The 23,172-nt window shown below is 30.7% G+C and overlaps 1 protein-coding gene across 1 annotated transcript in view; it reads left to right on the top strand.

Moving 5' to 3' along the window:
• Positions 1-23,172, top strand: part of LOC147065399 (uncharacterized) — a 146,605-nt gene that overhangs the window by 101,901 nt on the left and 21,532 nt on the right. Inside the window, exons 6-7 of the mRNA XM_085956976.1 lie at positions 5,023-5,207; positions 13,964-14,070. Of these exons, the coding sequence (XP_085813102.1) occupies positions 5,023-5,207; positions 13,964-14,070 (292 nt within the window). The remainder of the gene's footprint in view (positions 1-5,022; positions 5,208-13,963; positions 14,071-23,172) is intronic.

The following is a 23,172-nucleotide window of genomic DNA, read 5'->3' on the forward strand; positions in this document are numbered from 1 at the left end:
CAGTCCTCTGGAAGGACAAAGATGAAGTATTAAAATAAAGGAAGAAAGCTCGTCACTAGATACAGCCCTATTTTTACTGTAGAATGTACGTTGATGTATTTTAAGAAATTTCATTATTTAAACTGGGTAAAACAAAAATTGTACTCTCGTGGTACCCTGATGTCTTCGTTTGGGGATTGTGAATAATTTGTATTTTTACAAAGATTGGCTTCTAAAAATTTATTTCATTTTTTCTGAAGAGTTATGAAAAGGGGAGGTTGTTTTCATATTGATGTCTATTATTCAAATACACAGTAATGGGTAGGTATTCTTCTTAATTTATTTGCATGTATTTTTTCTTAATTATAGATATTTTTCAATAATTATGAAGTTAATATTTTAATGTATTTCGCCGCTTCCCCTTTTATGTTATAGTTTTCCAAAAATAAGCCGTGGGATCAGATCTTACTGGCTTACTATCTAATATGTCGGTTCTTCTTATTTTTTGGCCTCGTTACTGAGGCTGGCAACCGTTTAAACTAAATCTTTTACAGCGATTTCTTTCCATCTTGCGTGATCCTCTGTTGATCCACTGAGCTTCAATTTGCAGCAAATTAACGCAAGCCGTGTTGCTTCTTGCTTGAGTCCAATTGGGCTCAACTTTAAATTATTAAGAAGTAGCATTATAGCAACGTAATCAATTTGCATTATTTTCAATTTATATAACACTATATAAAAAGACGTACGTTTTCATAAAGATAATCTCCTCCTCAGACTACTGGAGGTATTCAATTAAACAAAAACAAAAAACACGTATAAAATAGATTGTTGACAATTTTGTAAAGAATAATACTTTGTTTATTTTTGAAGTTATACTTATTTTGGCACATTTGGGAAATCAGATCAGAGTGTATTTTTGGCGTGTGACATATAACACATAATTTATTTTTTCACACGAAAAAAAACGCACTCGATTGGATTCGAACCACCGATTGTTCGGTTATCAGCCGAACGCACTATCTTTACGCCATAGTATGATACTGCAATCGTGACGATTATACAGTATTATATAATAGTTTATAATTGTTCTTATTGTCGGAGGTTCATTTTCTTTTTAGTAATTTCCATGTGCTTTTTCTCTCCCTGGCACTTTGCATTAGAGTAAACTCAGTAAACTCAGTCAGAGCTCACTTTGAGCGTAGCAATCTAAGTCTTGGGCATCTTCTCCCAGGACACTCCCAGGCCAATTCTTAGATGCTTCACATCACCAATTGATGGGTCCCGTGATACTCTCGATTAAGACCGAGGGTGGTACGGGGCGGGTTTGGTGGAGGGACTTTAACTTCAATGTCGGCCATTTGCAATTCCTTACGTAAACAAACGATTAAACGTCAGTGACAGTTGGTACTTTAGCAATAAAAAACAACGAGAAACCATTATATAATTTAGTATTATAAGTAAAAGTGTATAGAAATAAACCAACGGCGTTCCAATAAGCGGTCTTTTTTCTTGAGTGCGTAATTTAACAAGATAATTAAGAGCTAGTCAAAGAATCTAGTTTATCACAAGTTTTGCTTTTGTTTTGTTACGCCAAAGAAGTATAACTTCTAACACGCGTACATAAGTACACACACCGATTTTTTTTAACGTAATTTCGTTTTCAAATTTCCCGGATTTGACAGGTTTATTAATTGCAAGCAATATTTACATAAAACCATTATTGTGGAATCACAACATCAAACAGATCAAGAAACATTGTGCGTGTACCTTGGTGTCTGTAATTTTGTTTCTTTGCAGTATTCTCAATTCTGTACCCCGCAGCTATGTCTGAATAATAGTAATATCATAAGCATTATGTACCTCTTTGGTTCAGTAATAATTAGTAATAGTCACTTTAGTATTAATTGCATTCGACATTACTAGTAGAAGCAAAATTGAAGAGATGCTTCCCACATCCAAGTTTCGATTAGAGCATGATGCAGCACTAAATTAGTGTATTTGAGAAGATAACTCATTTCATTCATGTGTTTAAATTCTAATTATCAATTTGACTTTATTATTAATATTGTCTACCTTACCTGGATATATTTTCCAAAATAAATGTCAGTTGATTTCTTTCCAATGACACCTGACTAGTGAGCTGAGATGTTCACAATATTGTAACATTATTTATGATGCAACGTTGCATCACTGTGCAGCCATAGTGCAATAAGTAAGGCAGCATCCAATAATTATTGACTGCATCATGAACAATGTAATAATTCTAGTGCCGCATATCGGATATTGAGATGAGTGTATTATTTAAAGATTGTGTGTGCTTGCCATCGCAGTAATATAACCCATAAATTTCCAATATATAATAGGACCTGATCTCACCGAAAGTAAAAACTATTTTAACAAAATAATTTTATTTATTATAATATCTTTATAAATAACAAGTTAGCATGACCAGGTATGCCTGTAGGTACTGATCCTTAATACTACGTGGATTAAGTATTAGGTATATATTTTTTTTAATATCATTTTATTTATTATAATACGGTTACATGTAAATTATGTTTATGCAGTTCGCCTTATCATAGTTTACCATGAAGTTATTGTAGCGAAAATAGATGGCCGTATGTCCTTCTGAGGTGGACAAAACCGGTCCATATTTATTTATTAAAAGTGGAAAAAGTGCTATACAAAATTTTGCGTCTTATTAAATTAAAATAGTAATAGAATGCATTTCTACTATGAATTGACAGTTAATACAATAAAAGAAGATACCTACCTAATATTTTCGTTACTGTTCGGTTATACGGAATACAGCGGAAAACACATTCTGAAAATAGCCGATAAACTGGATTATTTGTTAGGTTAACCTAACCAAACCTAACCTAACCTAATCTTACCTAACCCAACCTAAACTAACCCAAACTAACAAATAATCCAGTATATCGGGTATTTTCAAAATGCGTTTTCCGCTGTATGCCGTATTACCGAACAGTACCATATTTTCTAACATGCATAAATAGGACATGATATCAATTATATACATATTTGTAAAAAACATAAACTATGTAACATTAAATCAATCGTTAACCAATTTTTTTTAAGAGGGTATATTGTCAGAGTAATGGCTTTAGGCAGACTTAGAATGCTACTCCTTTTCTTTTTTCCAACCATGTCCGATCCTAATAGGATCATATGGGCCTCCACAGAGTAGAGGTTTGTATTAACAGATTTTGTTTTTTTTACGAGAAATAGATGTCAGCCACTTGTTCAACCTATTAGGTCCATACCCTGACTCATACCTTTCACTTTAAGTCACAAACTATATGCAAATTAACCTTTTTATTTTTAACTAAGAGTATCTTAAACGGACGAATGCAACAAAAAAAAATACATGCACATCGTCTACAGATGATTAAAGCATTTCCACGAACCGTACTCTCAAACATCGGTATTTTTAGGTTACGAGAAGGTTTGAGAAGCTGGCAGGTTTTTAGACCCCCTGTGAAATTTTTTTCTATGCGGTAAACCACCGTTGGATATTACAATACTAAAATAAGAAGAGTTGCAAGATTTTTTATGCTTTGGTTATTTTTTAAACTTAAATTTCGTCATTCTCAAAAGTTGTAATGTTCGTATTCGCTCTTTCATTTACTGTCTTTTAGTGCACGGCCTTTAAGCAACGCATGACCAAGTCCACAATGCAGTTGGCTGTTTTGTGTAAAGAACGATAACGCATTTATTTATTGGTTTAAAAGTTTTGTGTGACCATAGAAAACATGCTTTATAAGAAAATGCCATTAGAATCTAATTTTTGATCAAAAGTGCAGTTAGCTGGTTTTCAGATTAAGCAGTCGTATTTAAAAGAAAAGAATATAAACGGTAACCGCAAAACGATATTGTCATCTTATTTGTTGCGGACCAATCCTCACAAAATGATCTCTGAGAATATGGTTTCACTAATCACCGCGGCAAATGAATAAGTATCTGTATAAGTGAAACTGCATAATATTGTAATACTTTAGTGATGTATGGGAATTATTTTAATGCTAGTGAAATCGAAACGGGAAACATTTGCCATTTTAAGAACATGTACTATAACTGTGTTTATTTTTACAATCCTTTAACCTTATGGCTTTATTAGACCAGATTTTACATTTTTTTAGTTAAACAATACGCATTTTTAATTTAAGCATAAAACAGTTTATCTCACATTAAAAAATGATAACGTCTTCACCTAATGAATGCTGACTATAATAATATCATCAGAACTACTAAAGAGAACTCGAAAAATTCTCACTATAAAAAAAATGTAATCATTTGTCTCTAATAAATAGTAATATCTATCACTTGTTATATTATATTTTTCATCTAGTATCATGAAATAAATTCTAAATACATCATCCCTCCTTTTCAACTGGTTTACCTTACCGGATATAGACTTTGAAAAATATGAAGAAAAAAAACTTGTTAAAGAATAATATGTTATTTTCTCTACCTAGTTAAAGTAATACATTTTATTTTATCAAATAAACTAAATGCGCATTCAATATTTGAAGGCAGTCAGCGCGATTTATGCCCTTTGCACTTTATGACCTAAAGTAATAAAACGAACCCTGCATAAAAACCTAGGTGCATGGCCACTGACTTATTAATCTGTTCTGTGATACCATCTCTTTCAGACTACATAGGTTCTAATATGATCACATTTTTTTTTTTACAAATTTGGGTCGGTCCGGTACTCTAAACAAGGGTCTATATAGCGTTCTTAATATAATACCGCTGTTTAATCTATGTCGTAATGGATATTTTTTATAAATTCAAAGTCAAATAAACATCCACACGTTAAATCGATTATAGATATAGAAATGTCTTCTTCAGCATTTTTAAATATTTTCTACCTTTCTACAAGCAAAATAATAATCCAGGTTTACACATAACGCAAAGATCAAATTGTAGTATCCAAAATACTGATGATTTTTTTGTCTTTTTTTGTCAAAACATTGGCGCCACATACGAAGTTAATTTACTTTGAATTTTATTTTCTAGGTGGTGTTAGTGCGAGGACATTTTTTATCATTCCTCCCACTGTGCAGCCGGAACGAGCCAGTTTTTTTGGCAGCGTGTGCTCCTGTGGCCATGCCGGAGACCAGAGAGTGCGTCGTCCAAGGCGCCACCAATGTCTTCACAACCATCCACTCCATGGATATGAAGATTATTCATGTGGACAAAAAGTAAGAATACTGAAACTTTAATTGATTTCTGACTTTAAAATATTTAAGTTAGTTTTTATAAACCATCCTTACCGAATTGCATTAATAATTATTATCAAAAAAAAGATAGATTTTTTTAAATTTGACTAAGTATATTATTATATCAATTCAATTAGGAAAAAAAAATAAAATATATCTCTGTTAATTCGATCAAAAGGCTACGATTTCATAATATTAAGTTAAGTCAAAATTAACTCATTCGCATACGAAACTTTGATTTTAGGTGTATCTATTTAATTTTATTTAATTAGCCTACGTGATTGGTAAAAATAGTTGTTTTGTGTTTGATCGAGTGTATGGAGCCAATAAGTTAGGCAAACGGTTAACAACTATTCTTTGTGAAAAATATATATTAATATAACCCACACTGTGTAAATATAATCTAAATATATAGTCTGCTTCACTGAAGAGTGAAAATTTTCATGGACTTTCATTTTTAAATTCATCATTAATCACGGGCAAAACGCATATGGGCCTCCAGAGGATGGAGGTTTGTATTAACAGATTTTTGTTTTTACGAGAAATGTATGTTAGTCACTTGCTCAAATTATAAGGTCCATATCCTGACTCCAAACAAATATTGAAAGACAAGATGTGTATTTTCCAGACCCAGGATTCTAACCTGGGACTCACGACACTATAAACCGATGCGTAAGCCGCTCGACTATCGTGGACCACCATATTAATTACCTTAATTACTAATCGGTGTCGGGATCTTTTCAAATTTTATTTTTATTTAGTTACTTAGTACTTGCAGATGCTAATAATTTTAATTAACTATCTTATTTTATTTAACGAAATTTAAGAATGTAACATTCTTTTATAAAAGATTTTTATAGTATGTATATATCTGTGGGCTTATCCTATACACAAGGCGTATCATATTTATGTATTGAGATATTATAATTGTTACGATAAGTAACCCACCCGTCTAAACTGTCAAAACTGTATATTTCGCTCTAAAGCCACAACCAATAGAGGGGCTGTCAAAACGTACCATTTTTGACAGTTTAGAGTCTAAACTTTAGACGGTTAACTTATTGTAGCAATTAATCACCTTAATACATAAATATGATAAACTATCGTCGATAGCCGCTTATAGAATAGACCTACTGAGGTATTTTCATATATAATCAAATATATACATATTTTGAATATATAATCATATATATATATATATATGTTGCCCATCAGGTGACCATTCGATATAATTAGCATGTTATTTAAATGTGGTAATTAAATATTAATTAAAAGGTCCGCAGTGAATGGATTCTCACAGATAGCCACTTATTATTAGTATATTATACCACTTATACGGCGACTAAAAAATAAAAATCTTTCATTATCTTATAATGATCGTAAGAAAAATAGTCAAATCTTGCGTTTTGTCCGTGATTTATGATGAAGTAAAAAATGAGAGTCTATGACAATTTTCACTCCTCAGTGAAGCATATTAACGCCATTTACACAGTGTGGGTTATATTACGTGGTTTGTATATCGTACTCTATTCGATAGACAAACAAAATTCCTACTCAGTAGTATCAAATATTTGCTAATATAAACTTATATAATATAGCAAACTGTCTGTCCACACATCATGATTTTTATCCACTACAACTAAATAATATGTCTGTAATTTATTATACTTTACCATTTAAAAGAAAGGAATGCGTGTAGAAAACAATAATAATGTGTGCTTTACAAACTTCATTTAAAACAATAAAAAGAAGATTTGTAAGTAATTATCATGATTTGCCATACTGTTTCGAGGTGTAGGCATGTACCGAAGATGGCAAAAAACACATACCTACTCAATACTTTGCACCTCATCTCAAGTCAGAAAGTGATATATGGGAAACATTAAAACGTCATTAGCGGTGCTCTTCTGGTGTAGTGTTGGACCAACTAAGCGCCGCGAATTCTTATTTACATGAACGTACTATACATGAATATTTATTTAATATTAAATAAATAATTATTGTTAACAATTTTTAATAATGATCTTAAGATGTTCTTTTCTTATTTCTTTTTCTCAAAGAAAACATGTAAGTAAATGAGTATAAAGATATTTAAACATAAAGTGACAAATAATAGTTCGTATAATTTCGTTAATTTTGTTTAGTCATACTCTGAAGGTATGAGAATGTACACATTTTTACCTATTCAATGAACACGCACGATCAATTCCCCTACCCAATCTAAAGGCTTGTTCTTATTAGTTCTAATCATTAGTAATCAATATTCTCACTAATACCGCCACGACATGTAAACAGGCCGAATTAGTAATAAGCATTAGTATTCGGACTGTTTCTTATACTATTCTGTATTACTTAAAATATCCAAATTAAAGATCAGACATTTTAAATAATATTACACTATGGGCGCTAAATTTAGTATGATTTTTGCCAATGTTTATAATAATATGTTAATTATAATAATAATAAATATTATTGGCAACGTAAATAATTAAATTTAAATTAAAACACCTACCGATTGCGTGTCTTTGGATCTAAACTAAAGACTATTTAAAAAGTTTCGCATCAAAACTCTGTAGACATACATAATATGCCATAGGGTCTACAAATCATAATATGTATGCCTTCTTTTAGATGTGGGCCAACATTCATAGCATATAAATGCATAATATGTTGTATGAGTGACTAAAAATCATTTCTCCAAACAAAAATCTGTTAAGAATTCAGGAAGCGAGCAAAATGTATAAATATTGTATTGTAGAGCAAATGGTTAATAATATTAGGGCTCGCAACCGGAAACCCACTTGATTTCTTGATCCAGAAATTATAGGGTTGAAAATATATAATAATTATACGAATGAAATTGCAAGATTTATTTTATACGATTTTTTTTAAATCCGTATTGTTTTTACCAATAAATCATATTATTTAAATCTCATAAATGTACCATTCAACTTCTGACTGTTTTGAAATCGGATTTAATATAAATAAATAAAAACAGTAAAAATTTAGTTATCAATCAAGAAATTCTTACTAAACGTGAGATACCTAGTGCCTACGTTTTGTTGTTAATGCAAATTCAATTACATTTTGCATAGATTTAATTGATTCTATCTAACTCTATTCTCCAGAAATGCAATCTTTACTAGCCATAAAACATTTTAACAAAGTTATTTTATTTTTATAATACATAGAATTTAAAAAAAATATGCTATTGAATTTAAAACGTATAATTTACAAATTATATTATTAAAAACACGTTCCATATGAACCTATATCAACCTATCCATAATTTGTAAGTATCGGCAATTTATTCTGAGTACACTTCTGTCTCATCGCAAGTTAAAAGATATAAATATAATGATGTACTTACTTTAAGTTTTCTCTCTAATCAAGATCTCGACCACAAAAACAACTTTTTAGAAGGAATATTAATACATATCATTTTATGTGTGAGTTCATCTCACACTTCGCATTATAGACATACCAACAAATCATGGCACTAGACTGGTTCAACAAAAATTGTAATAATTACATTATTCAAATTCTTAGAATGCTAAGAACGCAATTTAAAAATGATTATATTCACGTATCCATGTAACAAATTCTTTTTAAGTTAGGTTACGTTACAATAATTTTCTGATGTTGAAAAATACCTACGTTAATATAGTAATACATTGACTGTTGTCAGTAATATATTATTAAAAGAAAATTTTCAAAACCGTTTTACAAAATTGTATTTATAGTGAAATTTTAAATTATTAAGTATACACTTATTTCAATATTTTATTATATTCTCTAGTTAGATACTTGATCATTACGATATGATTTTGTTTGGTGTAATGTACCTACTGTCTACGCCGCATGGACTAAATATGTATTAAGATTAGAAAATGGAGGCAATAGACTCTCCCTAATAGATAAAGATGAAGATCACTCTGAAACTATCTTATAATTTACGTAACCTATTGTAACCTCATAATTCCCGAATATATTAACCGCATAAAATGACGTATAAAAGATACGTGCATGATTAAAAGTTTTGTATAAGAATAAACCTAATATATCGAAAAAACCATATTTTTCTTTTATCACAATCGGAAGAATTAATATAAATAGAGTAAACTTTGGCTTATCTATTAAGATATATACTTAGAATATACTTGGAATGGAAATTAATATGGAATGTACTTAGATGCGTTCACATTAAATTTCAATACATAAGTCCAATAATGTACATAAGAATAACTATGCATAAATCCCTTATCCCTTATTATGCATATTGTTTATATTTTTTAATATTTTTAATGACTCTGTATAAAAATACTTTCACATTTCATTTTCTTAGATTTATATTTTCTTTTAAATTAACGTAGTAATATATTGATATTGATAAAAAAAATATTATCAATCGCATGCCAAGACACAGCTGTTATCTATACAGAAGAACATTATTAAACTATTAAGAACTCTTTTTTACACATCTATCTAGAGCACTCAGTTTTTTAGTATTGCACATCCTAAAGTGTTAAAAGCAAAATTAGTTTCTTTTTACGTCAATCAACATTTTTTACCATTACATTCCAAGAGAAAAACAGTTACTTGCTTTAAGATTCTTCAATAATGTAACTATATCTATCAGTGAACGGCTTATCGTGTGCAATAATTTCATTTTAGAAAGACTTAGCGAATAACTAATAATAACAAGAGAAAACTACGTTTTTCTTATATATTATCTAAGTCATGAAATATATCAATCATAATCATATAATCAAAATAAATCGTATGTAGATATCTAATAAAAAAATAATTATTTTCTTAATAAAGATCAAAGGTTAAATAAATGTAATTATTGATAAAATTCATGAATTAATTTTAATACTTTTTTGTCTGTTGAATCATTTAATTGAACCAAAGACAATCGTAATCAATAAGATCCAACTAACAGGTATACAACCACATCTATTTCGAGCAAGTGTCCATAGATGGTAGTATGTATGACGAAATTATTCGGCAAGTAAGCGTAGAGTGCATTCTGACGCCTGAATGTAATTTTCAAGAACAATCTCCCACTAGTACTTCAGGCGCAGGGTATTTCACCAACATGTGCTTCCAGTACTCACGAATGCATGTGAAAGTTAGTGTCTTGGTAACAGATAAATTTAGTAATTAAAAGTTTCACAATCCGACATGGAAAGATGGGAGAGACGCGCAATGAAAGAGATCGAATGGATAGTATAGAATAGAATGGACGTAATACCTATGTCAAAATTCTTAAATGGAAAAGGCTCACAATTATTGTTTTAGTATTGAATGATCGAACGAAATGAATAGTCTATACCCAATTATTTATTTATATAGTAATATTACTCATTCGCTGCTGACTAGATAATGATTTTTTAATTACCGTCTTTAGAATGCACGTTAATTACATCGATCGGCCGCCTGGTCATTACGCGTCAGGTGCGTCTTCAGCGTCCAAAGTATTTTAAAGGACGCCTTTTACAGCTGGTGATATTATATACCTAACTACCCATTCATATAATTATTATCATCAATAGACTTGGATTAATCCACTGCTGGGTGAAAGCTTGTCCAATCTGATTTAATTAATCTTAATACAAATTATTAACCTGTATTAATCCAATGCTAGATGAAAGTATTTCCATCCTATGGGAAAATCGACGTCTGTCGGCAGGTTTATTAGGCCTATAAAACTGCGCCAAGATGGATACAAAGTCTAGCGAGCCAACTGGCTTTCACTGACTGGTTCCGCTAGTATACTTTTAATTTAAAAAATAAATCTTATTTGAAGCAGTGACCGTTCAACGTGTCAACATGGGTGCTACCGCTGCTTATTAGGTATGGTAATTTACAGTAGTTGACAGGTGTCAAATGAGATGTTAATCGCTTGATTTACGACTTTTTGACATAATTATTATGTTAATGTTAAATACGCAGGACGTTCAATATATTATCTACGTTGTATAAAACAAAATAATGAAAGCATTGGAACGAATCCTTGCACATTGTGACTTGTCTTAAGATCAGGCACGCACAGTTTCAGCCCAGTGCGATTCTGATATACAAAGTAACAATTTGGCAAGTTGATCCTCATATGAGCCTGCTAAGCAATTGCTTGATTTAGCCGCGAGCCGGAAAACCAACATCTAAAGAAATGTAAATGGGGAGATTTAATTTTAATAGATAGGCGGCTGAAAATTTTTCGGACATATTATAAATGCATCTCTCGGCGGGTACAGTTTGAAAATAATTCGAGACATTTTGGACATATCCTAATACGAGAGGTGTTTCGTGAATGCCGAAAGTACTTTAGAAGACCACTAGGTACCTATGATACTAGGAGTATATTTTTCAAAAGGTTTAACGTCGTTGCAGAAGTATTTGACAATGTTCATTAACTGTCAACATAATTATTACGGCTGCATAAAAAAACTGTCATTGTTTTTTATGCTGCGGTAGGTAATATAATGAACGCACCTCGTATATTTAATTATTAGTACTGTTACTGGTATGAAATGTACTATACCTAAAGTAATAAATAACAAGATTTACGACGTACAAACAATCGTAAAATCTTCACATAAATGTCACAATAAAACAGCTCTACAGGACAAGAATAATACCTGTCTTGTTCAATCTTACTGAAAACTTATTTAATAATAAGTAGGTAGGTATATCTAACAAGCAGATATTGAGACTGTTCGTGCACATCATAAAATAACAATTAATTCAGGAAGAATAAAAAAATGTCGGAATACCAGTAGATAAAGAACTTTCTTATTGGATAACATCCAAAAATGGTACTTCAGTTGCACCATTCAGATGGTATTCCACCTAATATAGGAAAGAAACAGTACTATATTATTAAATAATATATAATATATCATAGATTTATCAACCTAGACCAGAGGAGTACCGAAAGTAGTTAAGAAGTGTGCCGTCATATTATATTGTTGCATATTATAGTATGAATCCAACAAAAACTTCAAAACATAACATTGAATAACTATAATAAATATGGTAAAGTCTCAATGTTTTGTTTATACTATATTATAATTTCATTCTGATTCTAATTTATGCTGATTATTCTATTAATGAATTTAGGATCACACAGATCAAAATAATATTAATTCTAGAATAATAGTGCCTGTACACGTACATGGATTTACAGGCAACAATAGTGTGTATTTTAAACTATCGCGATAATAACTACTATTTACCCGTAAAAGTGCTGACTGTCTCACCAATCTCATTCTTCAATAGTAAGCGAGACGCGAAGTTGTCATTCTATGGTGCTATTTGACCGGTTGTGAAAATGGGAAAATTTAGAAGCTGCTGAACTTTTTTGATTCATGCATGCAATCTTGCAATTGGTACGATAATACAAGCATTTTCTTGTTATGACCGCGATAATACGTACTGTCAGCAGTAAATCCATGCACGTATAAACGGGGTATTATATTAAAAAATATATGTATTCATTACATAGTTGTACAGAATAATGACGAATGACGCATCTCTCGCATCATACTTATCGTATTTGCTCTTTAAATAACACAAGAACGACGAAAATGCTGAGGTAAAAAAACGACGAAAATTGTTGGAATACGTCAGATAACTCGCTTTGCATACAATGGGCATGCCATCTTCTGCATTGTAGGAATAAGTTTATATGTACAACATGACTTTTGTCATTATTATTTAAGCGTATTTATTTATGCAAAACAAGTCGAGTAAAGCGCAGCATCTCGCCTGATCTTCTACCTACATTAGTATTTATATTTTATGAGCACTACCGATTTTATATTTTGGTTGTTGTTTCGTTTGCCTTTTAGGTTAGCCAAAAGATAATAATATTTCTGTTATGCACTAATATCATTACAAGGTTTTAATACGAATGCATTTTTGAATTTCAATGTTATTAATAATTTTACATTCACCTTTTGAAAATTCAGTCTATAATACTTAATTGGACAGTAATATATTATTAATTGTTCTATTTATATCCTTCGGCTCATTCCCGAGGATGATGATCACTGAAATCACAGGCATTGCCAACAATGATCTTTCATCTAAAATGGCATTGCGCTGATCTTACTACTTCACTAATTATTAATTCAGTCGATCTATCTGGAAGGCGCATCTCGATCGCTTTTCTTCGACGTTTCCATCCATAGATCACTCTACTCTCCAGGCTGCTCGGATATATTTTTACTATATGATCGAAAAATTGAAGAAAGCGTACTTTACAGTTAGCCGAAAGACCTGCTTTGATGGCAAGTTTTTCCAGTATAGACACGTTTTTGTACGCGTCGAATGTTTTCCTACCGGATTCTCTGAAAGTTCAGGTTTAGACACTGTGTAGGAAGATTGAAAATAATATCAGCATTTTAACGAGGTTTTGTTTTTGGTTTCACAAACGACAAGCGACTTACAGAAATTCTTTACCTTATTTCCTTCTCGCGACTATCAAAGTCACTGAGGCTTAATGCGAATTAGGTATATGAAATCGCTCACTGGTTTCAAATGGTTTCTTCTACATATTATCATTAAAAAAATGCTGCGCTGCAAAAAATCATCTCACGGGTTACTTATTTATTACTGAGATATATAAACCACGCATTCTAGGGGGCAGGAAACCAGGATCTAGCTTCTAAACTTACTTTTCTGGAAACATTGTGGTGGTTATAACTATGAATATTATTTCTTTTCAACAGCGGCGAATGGCATTTGGGCTGGGATAAGGCTGATTTGCAAGGCGTGTCATGGTATCAGCTTCTACATTGGGAAAGCATGAGAGAGGCACAAGTAAAACATCGATTAAGTGAGTAATTTTATTACTATTTTTTTTTAGAATTACCAATAACCATGTCTTTGCTTTTTCGTGAAAGGTAGTTGTTGGTAATTTTGAACAATCAGAAACACCCAGGCTTTGAGAAAATTACATACATATTGTGTCATCACCGGGAATTGCACCCAGAACTCACGGGTGGAAGGCCAGCGTCTTACGCACTGCACCGCCGTGAGAGCCGTCAATATTACGAGTATTACTACTTATTATAAACATTTATTAGCAATCTTAACAATAATTCTGTTTGGTAATTTATTATTATTGAAATTAATTTTAACTACTTTTAAACCATTATCAGATATAACATCATTATGTTGATTTTTATAGAACTTTCTAAATGTACCATAATAATTATTTATAAGAGAACACATTATGAATTATATCATTAATTAGATGATTTCAGTTTTATACATATTATATATGAACAGCACTCAAAATGGAAAATTTTAAGAACCGGAGCGCTCAATAATTTGCCGAACATATTATTAGATAGCATAGCCAAACATGGCCACCAGGTTGACTGTTCTTACGATGACTTCTCGAAAGCATTTGACAAGGTCGATCATGACATCCTGATGGAAAAACTCCAACTTATTGGATTGTCGGATCGATTTTTGAAGCTATTCGGGAGTTATTTTAGGAACCGTCAACAATACGTATCGTACGGCCTTTATCAGTCACAGACCTTTTACACATTTTCTGGTGTCCCCCAGGGCTCAAACTTAGGGCCGTTGCTGTTCACGATTTTTATAAATGACATAGCATTGGTAATAAAAAATGCTACGTTTTTGTTGTTCGCTGATGACTTGAAACTCTTTTTGGAAGTTGTCACCTTGGACGATTGTTGTCAGCTCCAACTTGATATAGATAATGTATTAAATTGGGGCAGGCGTAACAAACTAGAATTCAATATTGATAAATGCAATCTTTATCGTTTACCAGAGCTTCAAAAGTGTTGTTTTTCCAATACTCGATGCTTGGCAGAGTTCTGTCACGAATGTCATCTGTAAGGGATCTTGGCATTACGTTTGAGAGTAAGCTGACATTTATTAGCCATATAGTTACCATTTGTAACAAAGCGCTTAAAATGTTGGGCTTCGTCATGCGTACTTCCCGGGTCTTTTCAGATGTTACGGTATTAAAACTTTTATTTAATACTTTAGTTCGAAGCAGACTTGAGAGTGGGTCTATTGTTTGGGCACCGCACCAGTTGAAGTATGGCCTTATGGTGGAGAGGGTACAGAAGAAATTCTTGAGACTCCTTTACTTGAGGTTGTATGGATACTATCCGTGGCTTTATCCAACTGACTTTCTCTTATGCATGCTTACATACTGCAGTCTGCAATTTAGAAGAAATCTTTATTTAGCTACGTATTTTTTTCGACTTATACAAGGTATAAATGAGAACTCTGCCATTCTGGGCAGTGTTGACCTGTGTGTCCCTGATAACTATCTTAGAAATAGAGACCATCAGTTGTTTATTCTCCCAAGGTGCAGAACCAACCTGCCACTGGTAATGCCAATTGGGAGAGTGATAACTATGTTCAACGAAATTGCTTCGGGTGTTGATATATTCCACCTACGTGAAAATGAGTTTAGGTGGATGTTGTTTTATAAATTCTTAAAATAGGGTCTGCTTAACTCATCCGGTGTACTTCCTTGTACCTATCTAATTCATTTACTGATATATCTCTTTTTTTTAATGTAATACTGTTATATTTATATATCTTTGTTTCTAAATGTCATGTTGTGAACGTCTTAAGCTTATAATTTGTAATGTCCACAATATGTTAAAAAAATAAATGAAAAAAAAATGAAAAAATAGTTATTTAATGTTATGTATATTTTTTTTAAAAATAAGCGTGATAGATATTTTTGTTATATTGTCTATCTAGCTCAGATTGTGAAATTATTTTTTACAAGAGACGGATCGATAATTTTGAAGATTTTATGAACCGGACCGGCGCTCCAGTCCATTTCGAGCTCTGTATAAGAGGTCATTCATATTACTATGATGGATGGGATATAATGATATAATGTGATGATTTATGTTGAAGGAAATAAGAAAGTTTACGAAAATGTGACGTCACAAAACCAGGAAAATATAATAGAATAGAATATTCCGTGTAAATATTATACTCATTTATAATTTTATATTAATTTTTGTTTAACCCTTAATTTAGGGGAGTTAAAATGTGACATAATTTAGACAGCTTAGTAGAAATAATTCGCATGAATCATAGATAGATGTGAATGATTTGAGAATATTCATAACTTAATCGAACAGAGTACTCACTCAATTATTGATAACACAAGTATTTCTTGGTGTAATGTCCATCGAATTTCAAATAATAATAAATGTCTTATTAAAAGATCTGATGTTCGTAGTATAAATAAAACATTTAGCAATCATATATCCTTGCCTTAGTGTATTGAAAAAAAAACATTGTTTTCATGTCTGAATTCGATCTTGAAGCAGCCAGCAATCGATTGATTTATGCATCAAAGGTCAACTGGCAACTCTAGCAGGAAAAAACAGCTTATTAAGACGATAGATACACGAGGAGATATTTTTTTCGTTACTATTGTTCACTTTGATGTTGCTTCGACTAATGTTACATTTTGCTAACATCTTACATCAACAACCAAATAATAATACACCATTAGGAAGACAAAGCGAACGGCGCCATCGCGTGACAGATCGACATAACTCCCCGTGTCGCATGGATACTTTTGATTTTACCGAAATATTTTCTTTATAATAATATTTCATATTACAGAAAAAAAATATATTAAACTAATTTTCTGAATAAGTACCTATCAAGACTTATGTTAAATTTTAATTAACAACTCTCATAAGAAACGTAGCTAGATATTAAATGCCATTTTTTAAGAATAACATACACTATTTACACTAAAAATTAATAGAGAATAAAGTGTACTTAGTAAGTACGTAATTTTTAATCCGCAAAAGTCAATACAGTATTTTGAGGATGGCTATTTTAATATATTCACCACATTAATAATTTCACGGTAGTAATTCTTTTCTTTTTTAACACTACAACATACCATAAAGCCCAATTACAGCATTGTAGTGAAAGAATAGTGTATTTTGGTAATATAAGAAAAATAATCACAAATATCCAGGCTTTGAGAAAATCACATAAATGTATTGTGACCTCACCGAGAATCGGACTCAGGGCCTTCGCACTGGACTACGAGCATTGGCAGTCCACCAATTAATATCTTTTATTTTGTTAACTGTCAATTCATGGTGGAACTGCATTGTATTGTTGTTTTTATTTAATAAAACGCATTTTTTTTGTAGTACTTATTCCATTTTTAATGAATAGATTAGGACCGGTTTCGTCCGCCTCAGTGGGACATTTCTGACCGGACTGGGACCGGTCCTAATCTATTGATTAAAAGTGGAATAAACACTACAAAAAAATGCGTTTTATTAAATAAAAACAACAACACCAATTAATAGATGAAATCTAGCTTGGTTCATCGTTACAACAGAACGGATATATAAAATAGGATTGTGAAAGCCATTTGCCAATATTTTGAAGACAAATTCTGTTAATTGCATGATGCAGGCTATAAAAAGCAAGAAATATAAAGATCATCGAGTGTATTCAAATATTACCAATACATATTGAATAAGTGCTTCGTTTACGTAACGAACTTTAATTCATATTATATCATATATCATACAATATTCCTACGGCAAACCCGTTAGTTTGTGCCCTCATTAATTGGCCATTCGATATAATTAGCATGTTATTTAAATAGTAATTAAATGCAATACGGTCAACAAGATATAGACATTATTGTTGAAAATAACATATTCTCTAACACCTGTTTATTTCATAGTTTACTTATCCCATATTTCTCCACATTCAAATTTTACAGCTTCTTGCACCCGAAAGGCAGCCTAGTTCCCTTATTTTAGTATTCCCTGATTATTATATGCATACCTATTGATATTTTCCACATTATAGCATGCACTTTCGCCAGAATTTATTAATTCATCAATATAGCAGCATTTACGCAGTTTGGTCACCATCTCCCATTTACAGAGTTATGTTAATTATGTCTTTATCATTACATTGTTTTTTTTAATTTACATTTGTTGTATAAATTAGTTTCACGTGTATTATAATTTATAATTCGTTTAATTTATACAAGTAGCCATTTTCCTTTTTCTTTAAATCATCACATTCTCTATAACGCCATCATAATTTTATTATAAATAGTTATTGCGCTCATTTTACAGCACTATGTTGCATATATTCTGTCAAGCAGTCGATGTAGAATAATTTACCAAGTATACTCAAGTTAATTAAAATATCTCTCCAAGAAATCAAACACTTCATTATCTAAAATGTGTATGCAGAAACAATATTTAATTTGTTATATAACAGAAAATTAGATTGCCCAGCAATTATTATACTGTCGTAATTATAAATTATAGATACGTATACTCAAGCAGTGCCATTACGATTGAATCCTTGCGAATACATTTCGATGGTGAACTAAGCTCAATTTAAACCCTAATAACATACTGTTAACCGACTTCGTTTAAATTGGATACCTAACGATTATCTTTAGCGGAAAAAGCCAAGGAACCATAAATAATACAAATCCTTCGAGAGATAAACACCATCGCATCAATAAGTACATATACGTACATAAGCAGACACGTACACAGAAAAAATATTTGTAGAGGTCAATTTTGAAAAATATCCATATTTTTTTTATTGATTTTTAAGGCGGCGGGAGGAGACGGGGTAATAAAATCTATGGTGACAATGACAATTTCTCGTCGCTCTAACCGCCAAATACTGCAGTTTTCCAGATCCATTTTTCATATCTAGACACTCCGCTCTTTGAATTTAGTTATGAACACCAAGCCTTCACTTACGAATTATTGCGAGATTTAGCATCTACAAGTGATTCCAGAATTCCCCTGATGGATATATAAGATATTTTACCGAATACAAATAACACTGTTTTTTTTAATTTATTTGATACAGACATGGCAAAACCGAATATACCATAAAAATTAGCATGTGTTCATAATAATGATATTATAGGTCAGTTTTTTGTACATATTTCCAGTACATGCAGTAGTGTGATAAACAATATTTTATTCTCAAGATGTGATATAAAATTACGATGAGACATTATGTAGAATACGAGTTATTATAGTCTTTAAACCATCAATAATCATACTTTTGTCAACAACAAAATAGCATAAATAACTTAATAATAAAAATTTATAATTTTATATGCAGTATAAATTAATGTACCTATTAGGCGAAATTGTTCTCATTTTTATTTGTATACTATTTCGATTTAATGGTTCAATCGAACGATTAATCAATCTAACTAAAACAAAAACTGCGGTTAAGTGTGACCAAACGTATTATTACCGAGAGCAAAATTTCTCACGCTATTAACAACATAGACATTTTGTATTATGAATATGTATTTATAATTACTAATAATATAAAGAACAGATTTTTCTCATATTAACTGTCTAACAGAAAAAATCATATACAAATATCTTAATAACAATCCGATCTATATTACATAATAATATGAAATATAAGTAGGTACAGTATAACAAACCTACTTATTTTTATTATATTGCGGGTAATAATTATTATTATAATAAGTAGGGATCCAAGAACAATTTTGATTTTGGCTTGAAAAAAATGATTATTTAGTTTGAAATATATCAATTGCATTATTTACACCTACTTTTACAAACCACTGTTAATACAATAATTGTGTTGAACTCTAAAGTGAATGTTGCATTCCAGCCTACTCCAGGGTAGATTATTATTATTTTGTTCGAGAAGATTTACGAACGTAGTATTCTTCAATCCCTAGAAAAGCCTCAGAAATATATACTTAAATATTTGAAATATTTCTGAACAAATGTCATACTGGAAGTGATTTAAATTTTACATACTCCACTTTGCTCTTTCAATCTTTCTAATTGATATATTTCAAAAGGTTTTTCATTTGCAAGAGGGTTTGTATTGTAAATTCGTAATATTTTCCTAAGAAGTATTATTCATTAATCTCTCAACAATGTATTCTTTTTTGTTGTGATTTTCGAATTTATATGTATGTATCTTTTGGTAATAAAATAACTAACTAATAATTAATAATATCAATGAAGTAACAAATATATTATTTTAACAGTATTCCAACAGTAATAGTAAATAAAATGAATACCACAAACAATTTATTATTCATTAATTGTAAAGTTCCTCGTTTTCTTACAACAATGCATTTCGTAACAAAACATTACTTACATATTGTTATTTTATTTAGTTTTAATAAGTTGCATAGTCGAGAGGATCTTTTAAAGGGCAAACATCTAGATAGGTAGGTGCTTATAACAACGACATTTTAATAATTAGACAATATGGTAAAAAATAACTTATTTATATATTATGTAAAAAGATTACGAAAGTATAATTAATAAAGATGAACCAGATTGTTATGACTGTAATATATACTCCATTGAGTATGTTTATAACTGTTATTACATACATTGTAAAGTGATCTCATTTCGTTCCTCTTATAAAAGTTTGTGACTCAGTCTAGTAAGTCATGTCACAAGGATTAAAAACATTCAACCACTCTTGAGTATTTTATGTTATGCGCCGCTACGGGGTAATAGGAGTGTCAGATGACCTTAAATGAGATGGTTAAAATGAGTAAAAGGGGGTTGATTAATGAAGGTAACTAACAACGGAGAGGAAAAAAACGTATCATGTAGATGGCCAAGGACATTGAAATGTAAATTATATAGACAAAAGAGTTTTTTGATGGTTTTTTTCCATCTTAGAAACACTTCAACTCAACAAAAACATGGATAAATCTACTTGATAGTCTTATCTTAAAACTGTTTTAATAGGTAGTCAAAGATATTTTAGTAGCTGGGTACGTAGGAACAAAGCGGTCTAGTATCTTATATGTATCCCCACCCACCCACTAGTATCTTTTGTATCCTATTTAAAAAAAATACATTATTTCAATGTACTTATATAAAAATCTTACTACTACGCCACTGTCGTGTACAAAGTTTCTTCCTTCTGAAAACACCTAGGTACTACACTCTGACACTATATTTTTTTTAGAATTATTAATAACCATGTCCTTACTTTTTCATACAAGGTGGTTGTTAGTAATTTTGAACAATCACAAACACCCAGGCTTTGAGAAAAATACATAAATAAATATTGTTTGTCCTGACGAGGAATTGAACCCAGGAACTCTCGGGTAGAAGTCAAGCGTCTTACGCACTGCACCACGAGAATTCAAATCAAGAATTAATAACGTTTTCCGTTTTCTATACGTATGTATGTAACTTAAGTTATCTTTCAACTATTATGAGGATGGATTGTAGCCCGAAATAGCCGTCTACATTAATTACTCAGCGATACAGCGGCGTCCAAATTCAGTACTTAATAATACGATTGAAAATCTGCGTAACTGTTTTCAACATTCTGTAATTGAGGTATTATTCTCAAATGGTGCAATATATTATTATTCCAATATTAAATATGGATACATCTTTATATTTTTATTATTTGAAGGAGAAACATTAAAAAATAATACATCGATATGAAAACAATAACATAATTATTTTTCAAAAAGATTTTTTTCTATTGGTTATAATATATTTTCTCATAAGTGTTTTCAAAATTATGTATGTGCAATATCATATGCATTATACTCAGAAGTCTGTAGAATGTAATTCAATGAAAATATCAAAATGCTTATAGCTTTATCATACAAATCAATTTCATGTCTCAATCATGTTTCACGAATAAATAAGTATATATATGTAATGATTTTAAAACTGCTCTTAAATCGTTTTTAAAGCATATCAATAATCGCTTATACTAATTCAACCTTCAGTCCCTCAATCAACAACAAATTTGATTGAAATTTCACAAAAAAAACATAAGCTCTTTTGTAGAGTTTACTGAAGGATTAGTTCGTTCTCATAAGGTCTTTAACTATTTTGTACAATGTACACAATATAATGGTTACTCCGCCTACACTGCTATTTCTATTGCAAATTGTCGTATTTCGCTTGTTTCTAATGCATTAAAATGAATAGGAATTTTAAGTTGCATGAAGGAAATCGTCGCAATTTATGTAGTGTTATCATCATCGCTAATATCATATAAATTATACCTCGTAATAAGATATTCATTTATCTTAATTATCTCGCATATATTCAGCAATAATGCATTTTGTTCATAGAAAATCAACTTCTAACGACTATGCAAAGTCAGAACTGTGTAAAATATTGCGATGATATTATATTATAATAATTCTCTACTAAATGGTGAATGCATTTATGTGGCATGCTAGGTAAATTATATGTTCAAATTTATTCACATCATACCGCGTATTGACGACTAAAAAACCTCACTGCAAATTTCAATACCTCCATTTTATGGTAAACTTTGGATTAAAAGCTTAGTTTTCATATATGGTAAACTTTTTCAATGTTTTAAGATGACAACAATTCAACCTCAAATATCGCAGCTGTATATTTTTGTTTTAATACTTATAATTCCATATGGACACAGGGTTTTTAACGAGATGGAACTGATTTAGAGATCTGGTTATATTGCTTTAAATATACTATGGTGTGATCCGTATATAATTCATAACAGCATCAAACGGATACATATTAGAAATAATTACAAGGAAAAAAGAACTTTTTATATACCACGTTTTTAAATTTTCTGTTTAATCATATAAACTTGACAATTCTATGTATTAATAAATATTTTTTTTGTACTTGATAGAAATACTGAATAAATATAGAATACTGAAATGTCATTTTGACATTTCATATTGATTTCCACAGTAACGCACGTATATATTAATAATTTAGTTGCTAGGACCCCTTTATCAACCAATAGTAGTGTTTTTTTTTTTACGATTTTTTTTCCGAAATAATTTTCCATACAAAACAGAATTAACTGAAAGTGAATTCAATTCTGCTTAAAGATCGCTAAAAGTATTAAA

Source organism: Rhyacophila brunnea, unplaced genomic scaffold, assembly GCF_057557595.1.
Source record: "Rhyacophila brunnea isolate RB1 unplaced genomic scaffold, BYU_Rbru_1.0 scaffold_6, whole genome shotgun sequence".
Taxonomy (NCBI): Eukaryota; Metazoa; Arthropoda; class Insecta; order Trichoptera; family Rhyacophilidae; genus Rhyacophila; species Rhyacophila brunnea.